The following is a 23,822-nucleotide window of genomic DNA, read 5'->3' on the forward strand; positions in this document are numbered from 1 at the left end:
TGTGTATGTCTCAAAATTAAACAACTGTCAAGAAAGCATTACAACAACAATGGTAACACGCCCAACATATATTGAGTGCTCTTGTGTGCCGGGCACTGCTCTATGCTCTTTGCATTATTACCTCATTTAACCCTCACATTCACCTCTCTTACAGAGAAGGAAATGGCTATACAGATGATTAAAATTGCTATACAGATGGCTAGTAAGTGGTGAACCTAGAATTTCAACCTAGACTCCAGGACAGACACTGTGGAAGAGATGATCCAGTAGGTGCTAGTTGGAGGCCTAGGACCCCCTAGGAGGGAGCAGAAACACTGTCCAGACCCAAGGCCCCCTCTCCTCTCTATACTTGAGTTCAACCTCCAAACCTGCCCCCTCAAGCCCCTTCCCTGATCTCTGTACTCCTCTCTCCCCACAACAGTCTGTTCCCCAGAGGAGCCCTGTTCACACCCAAGTCAGATCACAGCCTTCCTCAGTTCCAAGCCCTCAGCTGGTTCCATCTCAGTCAGATAAAAGCCAAAGTCTTCACAATGGTTACTTCTTCACAAAGTATATAAAGAACGCATACAACACCAAACAAGCAATCCAATTAAAAAATGGGCAGAGGACTTGAACAGACACCTCTTCCAAGAAGACATACAAATGCCTCACAGATATACAAAAAGATGCTCAACATCAGTAGCTATTAGGAAGATGAAAATCAAAACTACAATGAGATACCACCTTGTGCCTGTTAGAATGGCTATGATCACCAAGACAGGTAATAATGAGTGTGGGAGAGGTTGTGGAGAAAAGGGAACCCTCATTCACTGCTGGTGGGAATGTAAACTGGTATAACCATTATGGAAAGCAGTCTGGTGGTTCCTCAAAAAATCAAGAACAGAGTTACCACATGACCCCAAAATCCCTCTTCTTGGGTATCTACCCGAAAAACTTGACAACATTTATTTGCAAAGATATATGCACCCCTATGTTCATTGCAGCATTATTCACGGTGGCCAAGACAAGGAGACAACCCAAGTGTCCTTCAATAGGGGACTGGATAAAGAAGATGTGGTACTACTCAGCCATAAAGAAGATGAAATATTGACATTTGTGACAACATGGATGGACTTTGAGAGTATTATGCTAAGCAAAATAAGTCAGTCACAAAAAGCTAAGAACCATATGATTTCACTCATTATGTGGGATATAAAACTGAAACTCATAGACACAGACAACAGTATGGTGGTTACCAGAGGGAAGAGGTGGGGGGGGTAGTAAAAGGTAAAGGGGGCCAAATATATGGTGACAGAAGATACTTTGACTTTGGGTGGCGGGCACACAATGCATTATATAAATCATGTACCATAGAAATGTACACTTGAAATCTATATGATCTTATTAACCAATGTCACCCCAATAAGTTAAATTTAAAAAATGGTTACCTCTTTGATTTAAACTCCTCCCATTCCCCCTGCTTCAGCCTCAAAGCCTCTGCACAACCATTTCCTTGCTTGGGATACACTATCCCCAGATATCCACCTGGCTCAGTTTCTCACTTCCTTTGGGTTTCAGCTCATTGGTGACACCTCAAAGAGCCCTTTCCTGACCACCCTATTTAAAATACCCATTCTGTCTTCTCTATTCCCTCACTCCACTGTGTTTTCCTTCATAGTGTTCATCACCACCTGAGAGGTTTATTGTCCAAATTCCCCCACAATGAATGTGAGCTCCCTAAGGAAAGAGATTTTGATGATCTTGTTACATGCCTAGAATAGGCATGGCACAGGGTAGGTGCTCAATAAATACTTGTTGAATGAATAAAGTGGTGAACGAGAGAGAAAAGATGAAATCAGAGGGTCGTGGACATGATGTGGGCATGACAGCTTTGTGAATGCTATCATATATAAAACATGGGAGGCATGGTGATGTAGGGTCAAAGCTGTTTGGAGTCCAACAGACTTGGGTAAAATTCTGACAACTCCATTTTACCATAATCTTTTCACATATGATCCTGTGTATGTGTTTAAAACTCTAGACCTCAGTTACCTCATCTGTAAAATGGGAATAACCTCCTTCCTGAGGTTATAGTGAGGATTAAATGAGATCATGCATGTGAAAGCACCACATCATCTATTGGGCTGGGTATATAATAACTATGCCTTAAGACTGATTTGAGATGACTGCTCAGGTACAGAGATGTCTGAGGCAGTTTTTCTCAGAAGGTGGAACATGAACCTGCTGGTTGTAGGGGAAAATTTAGGTGGTCTGTGAACATGGCTTTAGATCACTCTGAAACACTCAGTGAGAAACGCGTTTCTCATTTTCTTTGAAGCTTTCTGATTTGTTAAAGAGAAAGACTCAGTTTCTGTGCTGGTGCGCCTTAAAACATCTCTCAGACTTGCTAATAAAGAGGATGCAGAAACTGCAGCCATCTATAATGCAATACCATTGTTTGCTTCTCTCTATGTTTTTCTGGTACTTTCTATTTCTGGGCAAGTGATTCTGGCTTTCTACTTCCAGCAGCAATATAAAATATTCTCTTAAAATTAAGAAAGTAAGCTAGCTTAAAGAAAAGTCTTAGCAATAAAGAAGGGAGAGGGCAGATATATGCCATTGTGAAGGTGTGTCCCACGAGGGAAGTGTGGCAAGGACTCTGAGTCAGTGGGCACTCTGCTGCCTGCCAACGTCCTGTCCTCGGCCAGTGGAAGCAGCAGGCTCAGGACTGGGGTCTCCATCACCAATTCTGGAGGCCTCAGATTTACTCCTGCTCCCTTCGCCCCACAAGATGCCAGGGCAAAACCAAAACCAATTTTATCCAGGGAAGAATGAGGGCTTTGAAAAGCAGGGGGAAGTCTGAAATACTGAGGTGACAGAAAATGCTGGGGATCAGGGCTTAGGAGAGAGGCAGGCTGGGCTTGGGTTTTGCTCTACCACACATTCACATGTCCTCTCTGAACCCCAACTTCTCCATCTCTAAATGGGGTAATAATAAGACTGACCTCCAGGGCTGTCTGAGCCTTAAAGTGTTTAGTCCAGTGCTGGACACATAGAAAGCCCTTGGTAGATTGGAGCTGCAATTATTATTATTATTATTATTATTATTATTATTATTATTATTACCACCACATTTATTATCATCATTGAAGAGTCAGAGATGGAGTAACAGGGAGGTAGGAGCTGCTGAGGATAGGCAGGGATTGTTTTCACATGGTAAGAGGTGTTGAATGTTACAAGTTGGGGTGTGGGTGCTGGGGTGGAGAGAGAGACTAACTGGGAGACATTGAGAAAGGCAGATGGAAACTGACCCCTCCTAACTGGGCTATGAGTCGTGGTGATACAAGGCAGTGGCAAGTGGGAGGGCCTGGACTCCTGGGAGTACAGAGGCAGCCATGCTTGCTAAGCAGGGATGAGACCTGACCAAGTTCCACATCCTGAGCTGGGACCCGCAGAGCATCATGCTGCTGACATAGAGTTCCTGCCCTTGTGCTGACCCCTCCTCCCTTTCCAGAGTCATCCTGGTCCCTGGGGGGAGGCGGGGGGTGGGTGGGGTGAGCTGGTGCAGTCCTAGCCCTCCCAGGAGGCCATGAACTCACACACGTGTCCCTTCCGTAATAGGTAAACAGGATGGGTGCTTGGGTCAGCCGCTCCCTCCCAAGGTCTTTCCCTCCCACTCATTCCCTGGGGGTGGCTGGCCCGCCCAGCTCCCCTGCTCCACACCCAGCTTTCTTAGCCAAGAGCCACCAGGATGCTAACTGAGACACCCTAATGACCACTCTCAGGGTCGTGGCCACTTCCTTCCCAGAGGCCTGGGGTCTCTACTGAAACCTCAGGCCAGTCTCATAGCTCCCAGGCTCTTTGGAGTTGTGGAAGAGGGTGAGGGCAGGCACCTTTAGATGGCAGCCTGGGGGAGAAGGGAAATGGGAGAGGCAAAGGCTAATTGAAACTGAGAGAAAGTCACCTGACTCTATTCTGATGCCCCCGACCTAGGCTAGCTGACACCTAACTCACCTGTCCCCTTTCCCACTGAGTTTCGTATCCTTGCCCCACTGGTAGGACCCGGCCTGTAATTTCCCTCCACCTACCACCTCTAGGAGACACCAACAGACTATCTCCTCAGGTGCCCCCATCCCCACCCTGCGCCCCAAATTCCTGGGGTTGGGAAACTGAAACACTTTGCAGCCATCTCATTCCATTTCTCCCTCCCTCCCTGATGCATGGGCTCCCTCTCTGTTTCAACATAGACTTTCAGACTCACAATTACAGCTCATTACCCTATCAGTGTCTGGCCCTGAGTCACTGGGAGGAGGGACTCCGGGCTGCCCAGCCCTGTCACCTTCTCCCAAGCTGCAGTATAAGGAGTAGTGGCAGGGAGGAGGCCTCTGGGAAGGCAGGGGAGTCTGGGAAAGGAGAGAGGAGGCTGCAGACCTAGAAGGAGTGAGAACAAGAAGTCAGAAGGAAAAAGAGAACAGAGGAGGGCACACGGACACAGAGAAGAGAAAGGGCCAACAGAAGGAAACTTGGGTGGGAAAAAGACACTTAGGAGGGAGAAGGAGTGAGGCAGAGATGAAGTTACAGGGGTCCCTGGCCTGCCTCCTGCTGGCCCTGTACCTGGGCAGTGGGGAGGCTGGCCCATTGTTAAGTGGAGGGGCAAGCGCTGAAGCAGGTTTTGGGGAAGCCGTTGGACATGCGGCAGGAGATGCCATTAGTCATGGAATCAGGGAGGCCATTGGCCAAGGGGCCGGAGAGGCAGCCCATGCTCTCGGAAACACTGGGAGTGAGGCTGGCAGACAGGCTGAGAACATTATTCGACATGGAATAGATGCTGCTCACAGCTCCTGGCAGGGGATGCCTGGCAGCAACGGTGCTTGGGTGAGTGGCTGGAAGGAAGCTCGGTGTGGGAACGGGAGGCTGTAGGAAGCTGGGTTGAGAATCTTGGGAATCAATGGAAAGGTGAAGGAGTCTTACTTGTGGCCGTCTGGGGCAATTTCCGTCCATGCTATGCATCCTTTCTCTACCACCTTGGGGTCTCTCCCTGCCTCTCCTTCTGCCCTGCTCTGGCTCCTCTCTATCTTAGTTGCTCTGCCTGCCTTGCCCCATCATGAGTGATAAGGTCACACACACTAAGTGCATGCATGTTGTCCTTGCAGGGAACCAATGGCCAGCCTCCATCTGGAGGCCAGGGCACCTTTGGTTCTCAGGGTGGCCTTGGAGCCCACAGCCAGGGCAATCCCGAAGGCCCAGGCAATCCCTGGATCCGTGGACATGCTGGAGGCTCAGGTGGCAGCTTCGGAACCAACTCTCAGGGAAGCTCCTGGGGCCAAGGAGGCAATGGAGGGCCATACAACTTGGGACCCAACACTCAGGTAAAGTAAGCACCCAGCCCTGATCCTGTACCTTCTCCCCTTCAGGCCCACACTCTCATACTTAGTCTCATCCTCCCTGCAGGGAGCTGTGGCCCAACCTGGTTATGGCTCAGCGAGGGGCAACAGCAACCCAAATACGGAGGTAAGAGGACGAGTCGGGGGAGGAGAGGGTGTCTGGGTGCATGTGGCAGAAAGTAGGAGAGACAAAGAGGAAAAAAAGATGGGGAGGCAGATTGGCCAGGGAGAGATGAGTGTGAGAGGAGGCAAGGGAGAGCGGGATGTCAATGCGATGGATGGGGGAGGAACACGTTGGGAAAGAAAGCCGAGCCACATGAGGAAGGAGAGCCTGGCGTGGCGATGGCCCTAACTGAAACCTCACAACCCACCTGTCCCCTTTCTTCTGCAGTGCACCAACCCTCCGCCCTCTGGCTCAAGTGGAAGCTCTAGCAACTCTTGGGTAAGAGGCGGGCCACCTGAAGCATTGGGCACAGGGAGAAAACAGGACTCTCTTTCCTCAGACTGGGCAGGAATATGCCTGAGCAAGAGAGCAAGGGGATGGAGGGAAGCAATCTTGGTGTTCTCACCTTTAGTCCTCGCTCTGGTCCCTCAGGGAAGCAGTGGCGGCAGCAGCGGTGGTGGCAGCAACAGCGGTGGCAGCAGTGGCAGTAGCGGCGGCAGTGGCGGCAGTGGCAGCAGTGGCAGCAGTGGCAGCAGTGGCGGCAGTGGCAGCAGCGGCGGCAGCAACGGTGGCAGCAGCGGCGGTGGCAGCTACGGCAACAGCGGCGGTGGCAGCAGTGGTGGTGGCAGCAGCGGCAATGGTGGCAGCAGCGGCAGCAGTTCTGGGGGCAACTGGGTGAGTTCTGCTCCTATGCTGAAAGGCAGAGATGAGGCTGAGGCCCGTGGAGGTCCCGGCCGAGGAGATGCGCTCCAAGGCCTTCCTGAACGCTGCCAGCCTGGGGTGGGTGGCGTCACTGGCAGTGTCATCCTGTGGCTCCTTCACTTTGTTTCCCACCTTCCCAGCCCCGCCAAGCAGGCTTGCAGAAGAGGTGCCCTCCCTACTTCTGCTCACTCTGTCCCTTATCTCTGCTCCATGACGGTGGGGATCTTCTCTCTCCTGTCTAACCCCTACTCCTGCAGTTGTGGCCACTTGGAAATCTGACTACCGCTGGGGGTGACGAGTGGAAGAAGAGAGGTGGGCACGGAACAACATAATACTTGTCAGGGATGCTCCCGGCCGGGAGAATGGGGGCAAGCCTGCACACGTGGAGACTTAAGGCACTACAGGGCTGTGGCACAGGCGAACTAATACAGATGCTGCACACGAGGCCCCTCCCTGATGGTGAAAGGACCAGGAAGGGACCACAACCTGTCAGCTGGACTAGGAGGGATCTCCAGGAGGGGCGCCTGAAGAGAGAGAACACTACTGGCTTCCTTCGGAGTCTGGGAAAGGTGTCGGGCAAGAGGAGGGAGGCAACTAGAACAAGCCAGATCACATGAGCTGCTTTAATTCACTGCTCTTTGTACTGCTGGCTTTTGCCCCATCTGATTTTCCCATAGAAAATTCTAGGCATATTGATCAGGCTCCCTCACAGTGGCCATTTCCCCTTTCTAGGTTCCAGGAGAGGGCAGGGGAGAGGAGAGACGGGGCAGGGCAGCACGAGGCCAGCCTGCCCTCAGGTGTCAGGGGACTTTTGTGCAGTTAGGCTCCAGAGGCCTTCCACCCCTGGCATGTGGTGGGAAGTGGGAGCAACAGCTCGGAATCCCCCGATTATCCCACATTCCCAAATGCATTTGGCCACACCTGGTCTTCCCTGTGCTCCCATAACTTCCCTCAGTGAACGACTGGCTGAAGACGGAGGGCAGGCGGAGGGGGTTAACTTGGCTGTGAATTGTTTGGTCCCTTCCAAGTACCTTGACGACACCAGATGGACTCTTGCTTTCCCTTGCAGGAACACAGTAGCAGCTCTTCCTCAGGAAGCAGCGGAGGAAGTGGTGGTGGAAATAAACCCGAGGTGAGTGTCTACGGTTTGCACCTGCATGAATCTCCCTGAAACTGAAACTGTGGGAAGGAAAAGAGGAGGCCCCGTGGATGGTGGGAGAGTGACTGCTGGGGCTGAGAATGGGGTGGACTGCTGCTGGGGTGGGGCTGACGTGTGTGAACCTCGGGGCTAAAAGACTGCAACTTGAGGGTTGGAATTGGCGTCTGCGTAAAGACTGAGAGGAAGTCTTCTCTTTCTCTCACCCACAGTGTGACAACCCAGGAAATGGAGTCCGAGTGTCCGGAGGATCTGGGGGTCAGGTGAGAGCCAAACTTGTGGTTACCACAGTTCATCACTGCCGCTGTGCCACTCCTTGTAACCCAGCTCTGCTCTCCACTCCTAATGCTTATCTTCACCCCAACCATGTCTGTGGGGAATTACAATTTAGGGGCAGAGACCAAGCACATAAAATTACTAACAATCTCCAAAGGAATAATTCATTGCAAATCCTTATGGGACATACCCCCACAGACAGGGCTGTGAAAGTCACCTGAAGACCAGTCCTTTTAGAAACATAAATGTTTCAAATGTCCTATACCTGGCTAGTGAACACAATTTGCTAACCCCTTTGACATTGGTTTGCATGCATCCTCCTCCTAGTTATTCTGGAAATTTGGGCTTTCCGGTCAGAACTTGCAGCACTGACAGAGGAAGTGCTACACCAAGGTGCCCACGAATGGCCCGGAGGTCTTGTGAAAAAGCGGGTTCTGCTTCAGCTCTGGGGTGTTGCCAAGATCCTGGCTTCTAACAAGCTCTGGGGGAGGCTGGTGCAGAGCAGCAACACCTGGTGTGTCGCCTGCAGGGCGAGGAGCATGACCCTATGATGCTACATTGACAAGGCTCTCTGAAGAGCTCCTAAAATATTGGGGATAGTAATCTTTTATGGGTAGACAGGTTTCAAGAAAACGTCTCCCAGTTTGTTACTCTATTTCTAGTTTTTTACATACCAAAGTCTGTTTTTCTATGGTGTCTTCTCTTGAAAATAAAGGTCTTTATTTTCTTCTAGCATTACTAACACTTCTATAGTTTCATTGTTAAACTTAACTCTTTAATCCACCGGGGCGGTCTTCTGGTGTATTCTGTCTAGTCCGCTCCTGGATCCAACTAGGCAGGCCCTACACTTCGAATCTGATCTGTGAGCTGCTGTAGGGGGCAAGCAGATAAAAACAGAGGGAGGAAACTGTGAGGTCTAAATAAGCTTCCCCCCCCCAAAACATAACTGGTATTCCCAGCCCTGTATTGAATCATTTCTACCACTGATTTAAAACATCATGTATATATACCTTAATATTTGGGGGGAGCTTCTGGGGGTTCTATTAATCGGTTGATCTGTTCTGGGACAGGAGCCACAGTTTTATTCATGGTAGCTTTATAGTACATTAATATCTGCCAGTACAAGTCCCTTTGCTCTCATCTTTTCCAGTGTTTTCTTACCAATTGTTAGGCATCTATTCTTCCAAATGAACTTCAAGATGATTTTGACGAGTTCCAAAGAGATTTCCATTAGGATTTTGAGAGGAATCATATTAAATCACATATGAATTTGCAGGGATGGACCTGGTAAAACAATCACCTGGGTCTCACTGTCTTGTCCCTCAGGGCTTCAGAGGCCCCAGAGGCTTGGCGACATCAGGGTGAGGAGAGTAGGGACTGTGGCAGCGGCAATACTCACAGGGCAGACAGTCCCACCTCCCAGCCTGGTCTAGATTTTAGCTCTGGGAATGAAGAGGGGCCAATGGGTCTGGGATCCATACCAAACAGTGAAAGCAGAACTCAAAAGGAGCTGACCTCTGCCATAGGATGAGACTAGCAGTTGACTTCTGTGCCGCTCATCTCCCAGGGACTCTTCCAGCGGGCATCACCTTCCTGACTAAAGCAAAACATCAGCCCAGCCTGCATTGTGAATTAATTTAGTACAGCAGCCTGGCGGGGTCCTACTTGGTGGCAAAGGCTATTCCCACTGAACTGTGGACAACTGGCAGACTGAATAGAAACAGATGGTGGTGGTACCAATGAGCATCCTAAGTGAGAAGTAGCCCCATCCACCAGGGGGTGAAACAAGATTTGCCAGGAAAGATAGAGCTACCCAGAGAGAAGGGCCTCTCTTGGGGTCCTGGGAAGGACTCCGCCCTGCTCCTGCCTCAGTCCCCCGATTCAGGAATCCTTTACCTACTTCTCACCTCTCATCCTGCCTGCCTCCCCACCAACTCTTCTCCGTTTTCTCTCTCCTCAGGGAATAAGCAGGGAAGGTAGTCGCCTCCTTGGGAACTCCCAAGGCAATTATCAGGTGAGCAGGGATGTCTTTAGGAGAAGGGATGGTGGAGTGTGGGGATAGAATGCAAAGGGCTTGGGAAAAGAAAGGGAACTGTCAGTTTCTTCATGCCAGCTTCTCTGAATCTGTCAGGTGACTGCCAGGAGATCAACAGCAGTCCACGATCCCTGTCATTCTCCTTGATTCACCCATTCTCTCCCTTTTTACAACTGCAATCACAATCCTATTACCCTGTGAGGGGAAAAAAACCAGATTAAAATAACAGAAGAATGGCTAGCTAAGGGGGATTTTAAAAATCATACTTAGAAGGCAGTGTTGAGAAGCATAAAGGCAGTGAACTTTGAGTTAGAAATGGGAGATCACTTGTCATCTGTGATCAGGCAAGTCAGTTGACCTGTGTGAGTCTGGCCTTCCTCTTGGATAAAATGGGCACTGTGAAGCCCAACTTTTTCATCCCCACAGCTACTGCAGAGCTTTCGGCATCATATCCCAACCAGGGGGGCTTAGGATTCAGACACTGAACTCTGGCATGGAGATAGGTCTGAGGCAAGCTGCTGCACAGCTCTGAGTGTCAGTTTCTTCATCTGTCAAATGGAGACATCTCCACAAAGGACATGGCAGGATAAGGCATAGTGCTTGGCACCCAGTGAGGCTATATATTAGGAAGCGGGTATGGTTATGCTAGGCAGCAAATAATGAGTCATTCCAGGATGGCTTTCTGGAGGTGGGGTTCTTAGGTGCTGTGTAAAGAAGAGAGGTGGCTTTACAGAGGGTTCATGGTGCTTGAGCAAAGGCAAAGATGAGTGGGCCAGGAGCAGGCTGATGGGTGGTATGCATAACAAGATGCATGAGCCTTGAACATCAGTCCCCTTTCCCCACCCAGGGGCAAGGGTCCAGTGGGGGAGGTGAAGCTGTCGGTGGAATCGATAACTTGGTGAGTGGAGGCATCACCCCACCTTAAGCCAGGACCCTCCAGACATCCATAGCTCCTGCCCCTGCCTCTTGCTCACGAAGTGTGTTCTTACTCTCATCCCATTTCTCATTGGTTCCTTAGAACTCTCAGACTTCTGGGCCCTTCAACTTCGACACTTTCTGGAAGGTGAGTTCAGCAAGACTGCTCTGCTCATTCATTCTCTTTTGGAAAGCCAAAATCCTGTCCCCTTGACCTCACAGGATAAAGTCCTCTTTCTATAACTACTGTCAGTGGTGGTCCTTGACCTCTCTTGTCCTGAGGCTCCAAGCCAATTACATTATTATGATCCAATTTGACCAGTCGCCTTTTTTCTTTTTTGTCTCTTCTCTGCAGAACTTTAAAGCCAAGCTGGGTTTCATTAACTGGGATGCCATAAACAAGGTAAGGGCTGGAAGGCCATGTCATATGATCTTTGTGGGAGAGGAATATAGAGAAGAAAGCTAAACCTCTGAGCCAGGTGAAATAATGATGATGGCCATGAAGAGCATTTTGGCTAGTGCTAAAAAAAAGAACGAAAACAAGGAGGAAGAACAGCTGAGATATGAAGAGAGGGAGACTTTGCAAACAGTTGGGTATTGAGGATGAGAAATGAATGGGCCTCTTTCATATACTAACATGCAGACTTGCACAGGTCTAAACCTCAGTTTCCCCTCCGAGACCTGGAGGTTAGTGGGAGAGGTAGCAGAGGCCGGGGTGGGAGGGTGGACTGAATGGTCAGGTGGAGCTAAAAGGCCACATGAGGACTGACACAGAGAGAGAAGGGAAGGAGAAAGCCAACATTTACAGAGTGCCTGATGGGTGCCCTGTACTTACATAATATTAGGGGACACATGGAGTCCTGGAGCCCTTTCTTCTTCCTCCCTGCTCACCCCCTCCTCTTGTAGGAAAACCCCTGGCCAAGCTAACATGACACCAGAATAGTAGAGAGAGTGGACTGGAAGGAGAGGATGAGAGCAGACAAACAACCCGAACAAATACCAAAAGCAAAAACTATAACTGGCAGCCCAATTATGTGATTTTTTTTGGATATATTAAAAACACACACACAATATGAATCAGCTGCCAAAGTTTAAAAATGTATAGACTTCACAAAATGACTTGGATTTCTGACTTCTATTGAAAAATTTGTCAACACAAGGCCCCATTCCATGGGCTACAATAAACTAAAGCTGAGTAGCAGCTGCTTCTTGCCATGGGGACTTGTTCTCTAGCAGTCAGACTCCCCCTGCCCATCACAGCCATTCTAGCCACCTGACTGGCCTTGTTCAGTTGAGTTTCTAAGCCTTAACTTAAAAGAATGAAACTTAGGATCCTGTCCTCCAAAACTTGTGGGGATAAAGGGGTATTGATAGGGGGAAGCAAAGAGGCAGCCCAAACCCCAGGAAAGCCAAAGCCTTCCCTTTGGGATAAGGGGGAGTGGAAGACAGAAGATACAGACAGAAGATGTTCCCAGATGCAGCACAGTTTGGTGCGCATGAGCTAAATGAACAAAATAGACTGTTTCTGGTTTAGAAGCACAATCTCTGGTGGGGCAAGACTCCTTACTGTGAACTCCTTACTGGGGAAGCCAGACCCCTGAGCATGGGGACCTTCGGGCACACACGGACACCTCCCAGAGGGCCAGGACAGATAGCCAAGCGTTTTGCACATCTAGAGGACACAGTACAGTGAGTGCCTGCAGTCAGGCAGGATTCATCTGGGGTGACTTCCCAGAGGCACAGATCTCAGAAGAGGGACAGAACAGAGATGGGCAGAGAAGAGAATGGTGAGCTCTGGCTCCTTCACAGTGCGGGGTGAGGTGCTGAGGACTTCCTACAGAGTGAGGAGTGAAGACAGGGGGGCTGTACATAACATTCCTGGCAAGGTACGAGAGTTTTCAAGCCCAAGCTGGAATATCTGGGGTTGACTGGATGACAGCCGTGGTTCAAAAAGGCCCCTGCAGATTTCTGGAGCAGGGGTCTAATATAACCTTGACTTTCCATTACTCTCTGAAGTCCTATTCCTCGAGCTCCCTCTTAGAACCCATTTCTTTGCCCAGGACGAGAGGAGCTTTCACATCCCGTGACCTCCAGACAAGGAGCTACCAGATGGATGGGAGACCCCCACCCTTTCTTAAAAAAACACTATTCACCACTAATCTCAACCTTTGCCCTTGAAATAAACCTTAGCTGCCCCACACTCCTGGTGTCTGCTCCTTTCTTACGTCTCAACTGTTATCCCGGGGGGCTTGGAAGGGTTAACTTAAGCCCCACAGCTTTGGGAAATGGGCTGGAGGTGGCATGGCATGTGAAAAGGCAGGAAGCTCTGTGGGCAGTTCTTAGTCTTGAGGTTTTGCTACAGTTATGTTCAGCCAGAGGAAGGGGAAATGGGATAGAGAAGAACACTCTGTGTGTGCTAGAGGCGGAAAGGACGGTTAATGGCTCCAGAGATCTAGCTTCTCTCTTCCTCTGCTTGCAAAAATAGTTTTCTGGTCCCTAAAGACACCCAGCTTCCCCCCCAAATCTTGGTCAATAGTGCAATTAAGAAGACCGAGAAATGGTGGGAGCAGGAGTAGGGGCTTAGATGATGAGGGGGTCAGGCTCTCTGCTAACCTGCTCCCCACCTTTCATCCACAGGGCCAAGTCCCATCCCCCAGCACTCGAGCCCTCCTCTACTTCAGTCGACTCTGGGAGGTAGGACAATTCTCACTTTTTGAAGAACTGGGACCCTGGTCATCCTGTCCCTCTCTCTATCTCCTTCAAGGCAGCCAAACCCCAGCTCCTGTCACAAAATTCCCCCTCTGTTTATTTTGGAGATGGGAAACGTCGTCCAAATCTTATCACTAATACCCTCAAAAATTCTAACACCTGTAATAAGTGTATCTTCATCTAACCCCAACCATACCCGGGCTCCAAAACCCATTCTTGTGCGTGGTCTTGAAACTTTCCCAATGAGTTGCCACACTCCACCCTCTGTCTCTCTGTGGCCCACTCATCTCTCCTTCTTCTTGCAGGATTTCAAACACAATACTCCTTTTTTGAACTGGAAAGAAATTATTGAGGTAAGAGCGGCAGAAACTCTTGTTTTGGGGTCAGGAAGCTCAGCTCTGGGGATGTGGGGTGCTGGGTTCTTGACAATGGCTTGCAGATTCTGTGCCAGTTCCTTACTCTGTGAGAGAGGGTGCCTCCCTCCCTTCCCACTTTCCTTTATGCAATGCTGAGTGGGGGTGGGGTGTGAGAGAGAAGCTGTGAGTCACTGAAGAAAGAGCAGGATGGCAGGTCCTCCTTAGGATAAAAGCCCAGGCCAAGGGTGGGGGCCCTCACAGGCTCCGGGCACATGAAGTTGGCCACTGTCTCTGCTCTGCTGCTGCTCCTGCTGGGCCTGGCCTGGCATGCGGGGAGCCACAGCTGGGTGGGTACTGCAGGGTGAACAGGCGATGGGGACCAGGAGGTTGAGAAGAGGGAAGGACCTCAGAACCGGAAATGGGGGGGAACTAGGGAAAAAAGCTGAAGGGAAACAGTAGGTATGGGTGGGGGGGAGGGAATCAAGTCATTGTTAACCGCAGGCAAGTGCACAGGGTCTGAATATCTGCATTCTGAGAAGGACGGGCAGGACTTCAGAAAGCCACACCTCGGTTCTGCATGGCCAGTGGCCTTTTCAAGAACCAGATCTCTTAGGCACTGAGGCAAGAGTTGCCCATTTACTCACACATGGGCCAGGAACCTGAAGTCGGACAGGTGGGGCCATGCAAAGGAGGAGGCCAGGCCTTCCAGCTGAGTGTTGTCATGTACCCATGTAGTCCCAGTGTGACCACATCACCTGATTCTTCAAGAAAAGTTAGAAATCTGATATTGAATTGCTTATAACGAAATCAATTTTAAAAATGCAAACCAAGTAAAAAATGTCTGGAGGCCTGTGACCAACCAGTTTGTGACCTCAGTATTAGAGCTAAAACTCAATGTCAGGTGAGGATGGGTAGGGAGTTAAGTCAGAGTTAAGAAGAACACCCTAACCCTGTGTGTGTGGTGGTGGTGGTGTGTCCTAGTAGAGAAGTGCTGATGGACGGAACTGAACTTCTCTCCCACTGCCTAGGAATTTCCCCTGCTTCACCTGGGGGAGGGAGAGGGTAGTGCACCTGCAGTGTCTTAAGTACCTTCATCTATGTCCTTGTATTTCTCCCCTTTCTTTCTCTGTGACCCAGAGCTAACGTTACACACTCCCCTTTGCCTCACAAACAACATTGTGAACAGGGATAAAAGGGCCTATGCGGGGAGCAGGGTTTGGCATCAGCAAAATGTGGGCTGGGGCTTAGGGCTTGGGTTCTGCCCTCATGGGAGCCTGTGTGGGCACCACACATTTGTCATTCTAGCTCAGTCTCAGGCCAGCCTGCCAACATTCCAGGTGCCTGGGTGGGGATGGTGTTGCTAAACCCAGTTCGCTACCCTCACTTCCCAGCACGGAGTGTGGAAACCTATCATCTGTATCTATCTGGACCATCAGTTTCCTCCAGGCTCACTGCCCTCTCTGTGGACAGCACTCATGGGCCACTGAGAGGGACGGAGCCGGGTAGGTGGGATGCGGGTGCTCCAGAAGGAGGGCAGCGCCCAGGCAGCAGGATGTTGGAGTCCCACAAGTCTGGCAAGGCCTGAGGACCGTGGAGACACTCTAACTGTGGCCCCCTTTCTTGCAGGGTAACTATTCATCATCATCACTTCAGAAGAGGGCAGGCAGTGCTGGTCAGGTAGGTCTCTGCCCTCAGACTGACCTTGGAGGTCCTCAGCCTCTCTCAGTCTTGTTCCTCAGTCTAGCCAACATCATATTCTCCTCCTTCACTCCTCTGTTCTGTAATTTTCTCAGCCTGGTGCAGGATGGCCAGAGGTAGCAGCTGTAACTTCTAAGGTAAGATATCTGCCACATGACCATCTGATTTAGGCCTCACTTCTTTCCTTGGTCTTTTCTCCTCACCTCCCAAGTAACACTTGAATTGGGAGAGGGAAGAAGGCAGAGCCATTTGGGCTGGGACCATACGGAGGTGAGCGTGTGAGCTTGGATGGCTGAAGGGGATTCTGGAAAAGAAAACACCTGACACCAGGAGGAGGAGAAGGCAGGGGCTTTGAGAAAGGTCCAGCCAGGGCAGGGAAGTTGGGTGTTTATTCCAGAGAAAAAATGGTTTCATCCCTTCTGTGCTGTCCTCCACCCCCCACTACCCACCACCCTTGCTTTCTTCCGCAGAACTACAATTATAACCAGCAGGCATATCCTACTGCGTCTGGTGGGCAGTACTCCGCCAAGGCCCCCGCTAAGGTAAGACTTGCAACTGCCCTGTTTTCCCATTGGGGTCTCTGCATGGAGGTGAGGGAGGGAGGCTTTCGCTGCCAGGGTCTTCTATGGGGGTTAGCTGAGGCCAAATCCTGTTCACTCGGAAAGTCATCTCTTTCCACACCTTCTGTCTTGCACTTCCAAACTGCTCTTAGAGAAGGGAAGAAGGTTCAAGACTCATTGCACCCACATTCAGAAAAGGTTACAAGGGAGCAGTGGCTACATCATGGAGAAAACTGGGAGCCACTACCCTCTCAAAGAGAAATCCCAGTATATGCTCCTTAGAAAAATCACAGGAAGCATGGCAGAACAGGCCGCCTTCCTTTGTAGCATCCACTCTCTACCTCTTCAACTGCTGACCTTCTGGGCATGGTGCGGGTAGAGGGGGAGGAGGTTAGGTGAAGCTAGCCCAGGAACTCTTGGTTGGAGAGAATAAATGCTTCATTCCAAAAAGAACTAAAAGGAAGAACATTTGAGAATTTTGTTGTATTCAGTTGCAAAGAAAGCAGTCTTATAAAGTCAGTAAATAAATGTGCTAAATACTAATTGGGCTGGTGAAGCAAAAACAGGTGGTATTTCCCTCCCCCTCTCAGAACAGTAAAGCCCTGTTCTCACAGAGAGGCCTTCCACCGAGAGATCAGAAACTCACTGCTGACAGGTGAAGTGGCAGTCCACACTGCCAGTGGGTGTCCACTTTGCCAATTATTTGTGGCTAATTTCCATCCGCCTTGCAGGCAGAGGGAGACCTACCTATTCTCATTCACTTCCTGTGGGCAAAGTGTGCTAAGGGACCACATTCAGTATCATCTTGGGTAACGTGTACTTAAGATGATAAACTGTGCTGTGAAAAAATTTCCATGGGCTGAATGTCTACAGTCAGACCCAAAGGAGCTTTGAGATAAACTGGTTTGATCTTGCTCCTTCCACTGAGCCCTTTCTGAGCACCAGGGACATGGCAGAGTCCAGAGAGGTCATTGTAGCACCCATAACACCTACTCTGATCATCTCTTTACAGGGGGGAGTCACGCTTTCTTCTTCGGTAAGTAGCGGGGCAAAGAAAATTGGCTTGTGAGAAAAGGGGTCTGAGGGCAGAGGTTGTGCAGGGGAAAGTGCGATGTCCACTCAGACATTCTCCCTGTCCCACAGGCTTCCCGGGCGCGACCTGGCCTGCTGCAGTGGGTGAAGTTCTGGTAGGTGAGTATTAGAGTGAGCCATGCTCAGCTTCATCCAGGAGCTGGGGCACCATCGCCCAGGGGCAGGGCTGGGATCATGGCATTTGCTTTGCTCTGGGTGGGAACTCTAAGGGTACTGAGAAAGTGAATCCAATGTGAGGGTGTGAAGAAAAACTTACAAGATATGATCTACTCAGAAAGCACCTCTGAGTGCTGAGTGAAGGCCTGTTGGAGGGGAGACCGTGCAGGAACAGATATGAGAAGAAGAATGGCACACTAGGTTAAGGAGAGGGACTGGGATAGAAATTGTGCAGGGCAACTGCAGAGAGGTGAGCCTTTCAGGTGTAAAGGGTCAGAGGCAGGAGGAAGAAGTGAGTTCCCAGTGGGGGAGAGGTAATAGATTAACTTGGCAGAACCACATAACCTGTTTTAGGGGACAGAAAAGTGAGGGGATGGCAGGTGAAATAGGTAAGACACAAAGGAACTGTGGGAATGCAGAAGCCCAATGAAGGGATGCCTGGTTTCATAAGCCAATCAGAGAAAGGTAAGTATCACATGATCTCACTCATATGTGGAATCTAATGAACAAAATAAACTGATGAACAAAATAGACCCAGAGACATAGAAACATGGAATCTCAGAAGGAAGGCGGGGATGGAGGGTAGGGAGAGATTAACTGGGGAACTTACTACATATATGCATAGCCCATGGACACAGACACTAGTGCAGGGAAGACCTGGGAAGGATGGGTGTGTGGTGGTGGTGGTGGTGGGGTCAATGAGAAAAAAAGAGGGGCATCTGTAGTGGAGGAGACTTTCAACAATTAAGATTAAAAAAGCACAACACAAAGAACAACCACTTAGCAAACACTTAAATGCGACAGGCATTGTGATTGGCCCTTTGTTTGTACCATACTATTAATTCCTGGAAAAGGTGCCATAACTGTTTACATATTACAGATGAAGAAACTGAGGCTCAGAGAGGAAGTCTCACTCTTGCTGCAAGAATATGACATTCAGTTCTGGGTGCCACTAACCTATTCACAACGGTGTCCCACCCCTACCCCCACCCAAAGCGGGGAATGAAGGGGCAGGGACACTTCTATTTTGTTCTATAAATATCTATATTATAAAAGGCCTGTGGCCCTAAAGCTGAAATGACCAAAGACCTGGGCTGGTGGGTGGGCAGGACCGCACAATTTCACATGCTGGGCTTCTAGTATATTAATAATGAAATAACACAAAAAGATAGGATGTCTGGTTTCAACAGATTGGAAGTGGTCACATTCTACCATTTTCTCTTTTCTCCTAGAAAATTACTCCCAATTATGCCTGAGACCCTGAGAAACATCAGTCATCCAGGAACCCAACCACGCCCCTCCCCCAGCTCTCCCTCCGGGCCAGCCCTGGTCCGGGTGTTGACACCTGCTCTTTCTAGGTTGGGGACCTGTCCTTTGTTTCTTCCCACACATGTGGTGTCTCCTTGACCACCAGCGTCATCAAATAAACCAGCCACTTTTTCTATCTACTCCATGTGTGACCTGAAGTCACTGACCATCTTTCAGGAGGAGTGTCCCACTTTTGAGTTTCTCTGTGGAAATAAAACATGAATCTTTTTTTCTCTAAGACTTTCGTGAATTTTATTCTTTAACACTATACTGATGGCCCGGATCAGGGAGATGGGAGACTGAATTAGGGGCAGATAATCTGCCTCCCTCCTGAGACTGATATACAAAATGGTGGGCTGAGAGAGATAAGACCTGGGTAGTCCTGACAGGAAGTAGCTAGCTGACCTCACTGGGCCTCAGTTTCCCCATCTGTAAAAATGATCTTTGCCCAACCTATATCTGAATACCGAGCTTACTGCCCTTGAAGTGGCCATGGATGTTTTGCTAGCCTGCAAATCAGAAAGTGGGAGTAAAGAACCAATTCAGAGAAGACCAATCCCAGAAGGCCAAGGAGAGGGCAGGAACAAGAGCAAGGGGTAGGTGCAGAATATGCCTTGGCCTCTAAATGCAGCGAGGGGTGGGTGAGGGGACCGTTGGGTTGACATTTTAGGAAGATGGGGGTGGGGAGGGGGGTGGGGCAGCTCATATCCAGCATCTCACACGGAGCAGCCCTGTGTCTCCAGGACACAGAGGGGCAGCAGAACACTTCTACTCCAGTAATGTACCAATGAGACCGGCAGAGGGCACGGCTGAACCCAGGCTTATCATAAGCCCAGGAGCCCTGAAGACAGGGCTGGAGACTCTCCAGTTAGAGTCTCTGAGGCAAAGTCCCATCAAGGCCACACTGTGTGTCAAATTAAGGAGCCCCCATCATCACCTCTGACATCCTGCAGGAACCAGGAGCAAAAGCAGGACACGAGACACTCTGCTAACCCAAGTGACTCCCTCTGAGACTGCAAGTGTTCTGGGGGCATGACCTGTCTTCCTTGGTCACTGTGCCAACCTCAGTGATTAGCACAGGGTTTGGCACAGGGTAGGGTCGGCCTCAAATGTTGATGAGTAAATGAAGGAAATGGACTTGAGGAAATCGACGTGATCAAATCCACCTGACTGGAAGGGAGAGGAGGACTACTCCTTAGCTCTGCATCCTCTTCTCCCTTATGTCTCTGAATTGGAGCTACTGCTTTGTATTTGTCTTGGGTTTCAATTGTATAGGGATAGCCTTGCAGTACCTCCTTGCAGCCACAGGGGGGAGAACACAGCTGTCCCAGGGCCAACACTCAACCCTTTCTGCTGACTGACAGCTAGCTTCCCGGAGTGTAGGTGAGATTTCAGAAACAGCTGGAGCCAGTCCCTGAGGGATTGAGGGAGAAGCTGAGGTGGTCAACATGGCTAAAAGCATCCCTTTAAAGTTTAAAGTACCATCTGAAGCAGGCTCAGGCCCTCTTGTGTAAAAGACTTTAACAAAAGGGCAGGCCACTCCTCTCTCCTGTCTGGACCTCTGAAGCAACGTTCCTATGTTCTTTCATATTTTCCCTATAATCCATTCTCTCATGACAGCCGGGAAAGATCCCCTGCTCAGAATTCTCTGCAAGCTTTTCATTAGCCCTATAATTAAATCCCAACTCCTCAGCATGGTTTGGGGTGACCTGGCTCTGGCCTCCCTCTCCAGTATCATCTGGACCTGCTCGGACAGGCCCTTGGGGAACACTGCTGTTATCTGGCTCTGGATCCCGGGATTTTCAGAAGCTTGGAGCTTTAGATCTAAATTCACATGGCCTTCCCCAATCCAGCTTAGCCAAGGCTACATACATACATGATCACTATCATTTTAACTTACTCATAGAATTTGTCATTCTCTGACATTATCTTGTTTCCTAATTTTTTTGTTAGATTATGATCTGTTTCCTCCACCAGAAATAGGCTCCACAGGGTATCATGTCCATCTTCAATCCCTAGCACCAAGAGCCAAAGTGGCTGCTCAATAAATATTTATGAACTAGAGGGATCAGAATTAAGTTGGATTAGTCCAGGAAGTCTTCCTGAAAGAAGTTTAAGCAAAGGATACACAGGGGCAGAGGGTGGGTGGCAAAGGAAAAAACTAGACCTGCTGGGCAAAGTGGCTGCTTTCTTGAGCATGACAATAACACTGGCAGAGGGAGACAAGGACGGGACAGGGATGCCCCCAATACCCCTCACCCCGGCCCCCTCTCTCTCCAAGGCTTATCACCTGGGTGTTCACCAAGGCCCCGAGGCTCCAGTGTGCATCCCTTCAGATCCCCCATTTGTTCCCTGAACCCAGGAGGCCAGCCCCCAGCTCCTAGGTGTGTCTGTGATGTAGCAATCAGGGCTCGGCCTCACCCTCTACCCACACTCAAGTTCGGGCATATCTGAGGGAGGGTGGGTGCTGGCCTGTGGGAAAACAGGGCTTTACTGGTATGCTCAGAGAGGGGGCTAGGAGATAAACCAGACTTGGAAATGGGTTGGTGCAGAGCCAGCTCTGTGGCTCTGCCTGGCCATTAACCTGATGTGATGTATCCAAAGCAATGCTAAACCCCACGCCCATTACCCTGCCAGCCACTACCTGAACTGCTGGGACCCTCTCCCAGTGAGAATCCCCCCATTTGCTCAATCACTGGACACAGGACATTCAGGAAACAAACTCACTGAGGCAGAATAGATGGGGGAATGTCAAGGAGCTTGGAGAGAGACATTAGTTAGCACTTTCAGCATAAGCCATGTAAGCCAAAATTCCAACAGGAAGGTACCAAATTGAAACAAAGTCTAGCACACCTAGTTTTTTCTCCAGCACAAGAACAGAATTTCTTTGGTTGTGCACATGAAGTAGCTAGCTTGTGTTTAGAGACATTATTAAAAAGTACCTATCTTTAAACACTGGAACTTTAAACATTAGAACAAAACTAGAAATATCATTAAATACATGCTTGGTGTGGCAAGATGCTCATACTATATGAGGCATCTGGAAACTGAGGCAATTGCAGGTTCATTCTGGGGCATAATCTCTTAGTTCTCTGTTTTCATTTTGCCAAGAGTTTACAGTTTGATTTATTGAGATCAATACACGTATGCTCAGAGCTGCCACCTATGGCTGTGCAGGCTGCATACCACAAAGGACCTCTGGTCAAGTTGGCTAGTGGGGACCAAATGCAGCCTGCCCCCCAGCTCGCAGGGCATGGGTCTAATTCACACAAGGTGGTATGTGGGCTGGCTGAGTCCCTTTTTAGGACACTACTCCATAGCATAGCAAAGAGCCAGTACAGGTGGAGGCTCTGGAATCCCGGGGTTTGAACATGGGCCTTGCCACACTGTCTGTGTGACCTTGGGTAAATTACTTAATCTCTATATGCTATGGTTTCCCTACCTAAAGAATTTGGATAATTATAGTGCCTACCGCACAGAACCACTGACATTTCAATGAGATCATGCATTTAGAGCACTTGGCACAAGGCCTGCCACATAGTAAGATATCAATAAATTGGCTAACATCATTATTAGTAGCACTAGTATTAGGTGGAGAGGAAAATGGGGAAGTCAATTTGTTGCTAAAGAACTCTAGAGCCAAATAGATAATGGCGTTTAGAGGTGTTTGGATCACCTGTTGCTTTAGATGCCAAAGTGTTCCTACATTAGCATATCTAAGTAGAGTTGATTTTACAGTAGCAGTTCTCTTTTGTTGATTTTTCATTCCTTTTACTCCTGGAGTTGACTTTATGCTGACAGAATGGTGTTTAATGTGCTCCTTCGGTCACTGTTAATTAATTAGTAAGAATTCATTACGCATATAAACTTGTGTCCTCCAGAAAACTTTTTGGGGAGGTGTTCCACCCACTGCAGTCATTTTTTCACCTGTCCCCTCCAGTAGACCCAACTGTACATTGCATCCACTGTCACAGGTCATCTGTGCTTAGTGAGTGTCCCTTAAGCATTGTCTACTCAGGTAGCTCTATAAAAACAGGAGGCTTCCTAAGGCTAAAGAGGGATAGGTGTCAGGGATTGGGCTGTGGGGCAGCATGATAATTGAACTGAAGTGCTTCTGGGGTTCATAAAGATTGTTCATGAATGACTGTAGCCCTCCCACTCGAGGCCTGCCACCTGTGTGCATTGCATCAGGTTGGGTAAAGAGGCCCACTCTTAAATAAGGTCTTGCTTTGTCTTGGTAGCACTAGTCCATGTTCCAGCACCTCCCTATTACACCAGGAACTGGTTGGGCCACCTCAACCTCATTGTGGAGAAGGTTGTTTGATTGGGATGTTTTGCCACTTTGAGATGATCAACTCCTAAACTGGGGGAGTGAAGTAGGGGGTGGGATAAGTCAATGAAATGGAGTAGGCACTCAAAGTCAGGACCTAGATCCCATCTCCAATTGATTAGCTCTAAGACCTGTTTTGCTTTTTTTTTCTATTCCTTGTCTTAGGGCAAAACAGTCATCTCTCTGAAGACCCAAGAGTAAAAGACGAGCAATTGGATAATGGGAGGGGTCCATCCCCAAAGGAAGAAATTCTACAAATTGGTGGAAGGATGCTTGAATTCTAACATATCCAATCTAACAAATGTTGGCTCCACTTATACTCTGTGTAAGGTGCAGTGCTTGAGGGATAAAAAGGTGATTAAGATATAGTTCCTGACCTTGAGGAACTTAATATTCTAAGAGGGAAATAAGAGAAGAACATACATTACTCTAGGTGCAATGTCAGAGAAATACAACTGAATTGTTACGGCAATTCCGAGAAAGGCAAAATGTGTGGGGGAGGCAGGTGAGGGACGATGGGAGAAATCAGGGAAGCTCCATCAAAGATGGCTATTGGATTCTGAGAATTGGAGATGAGAGAAGGGCATTTTAGGAATAAGGAACAGCATGGGAAGATACTTGGAGGAGGAAAAAGAAGAGTATATTTGGTCTGGAGTCCAGTTTGGCCATAATGTAAGAAAGATGCAAAGGCAGTATAAGAAGAAAAAGGAAAGGCAGATTGAGACCAGAACATGAAAGGTCTTCAATGCCAGTCTAAGGAGTTTAGACAAAACTGGGTAGGGTGGAAAAAATCTGAATTATAGGAGAGGAAGGAAGGACATAAGGAAATGAGACACACAGAAGGAGAGGTGCTTGGGTGCCACTGCCAATCCTTGGAAGGACAGGTCCAACTTGTCTCCATCCCAGCTCCATTTGCATGAGGAACCTCATTGCCATCTCACCTTCCTATTGCCTAGGGCAGAATGTGAATTGAGAAATCCAGGGTAAGTGGGGGACAGGCCAC

The 23,822-nt window shown here is 49.2% G+C and overlaps 1 protein-coding gene across 6 annotated transcripts; it reads left to right on the forward strand.

Moving 5' to 3' along the window:
- The first annotated feature begins 4,322 nt into the window (after positions 1–4,322).
- Positions 4,323–18,727, forward strand: DMKN (dermokine). Of its 6 annotated transcripts, none has more exons than XM_059666825.1 (19): positions 4,326–4,854; positions 5,133–5,348; positions 5,431–5,490; positions 5,755–5,805; positions 5,959–6,201; positions 7,298–7,360; positions 7,597–7,647; positions 9,621–9,674; positions 10,543–10,593; positions 10,714–10,758; positions 10,966–11,013; positions 13,248–13,304; positions 13,625–13,672; positions 15,302–15,352; positions 15,469–15,510; positions 15,844–15,915; positions 16,946–16,969; positions 17,077–17,124; positions 18,414–18,727. In XM_059666825.1, exons 1-18 carry the CDS (start codon positions 4,549–4,551, stop codon positions 17,122–17,124), a joined length of 1,530 nt encoding a protein of 509 aa, XP_059522808.1. In that variant the 5' UTR covers positions 4,326–4,548; the 3' UTR covers positions 18,414–18,727. The 6 variants fall into 6 exon arrangements, with proteins under 6 accessions (XP_059522814.1, XP_059522813.1, XP_059522811.1 ...); XM_059666827.1 differs by having other exon boundaries at positions 17,077–17,120; XM_059666830.1 differs by lacking the exon at positions 10,543–10,593 and having other exon boundaries at positions 4,324–4,854.
- Positions 18,728–23,822: the final 5,095 nt, after the last annotated feature.

The sequence above is a fragment of the Myotis daubentonii genome, chromosome 15 (genome assembly GCF_963259705.1).
Source record: "Myotis daubentonii chromosome 15, mMyoDau2.1, whole genome shotgun sequence".
NCBI classification, from domain to species: domain Eukaryota; kingdom Metazoa; phylum Chordata; class Mammalia; order Chiroptera; family Vespertilionidae; genus Myotis; species Myotis daubentonii.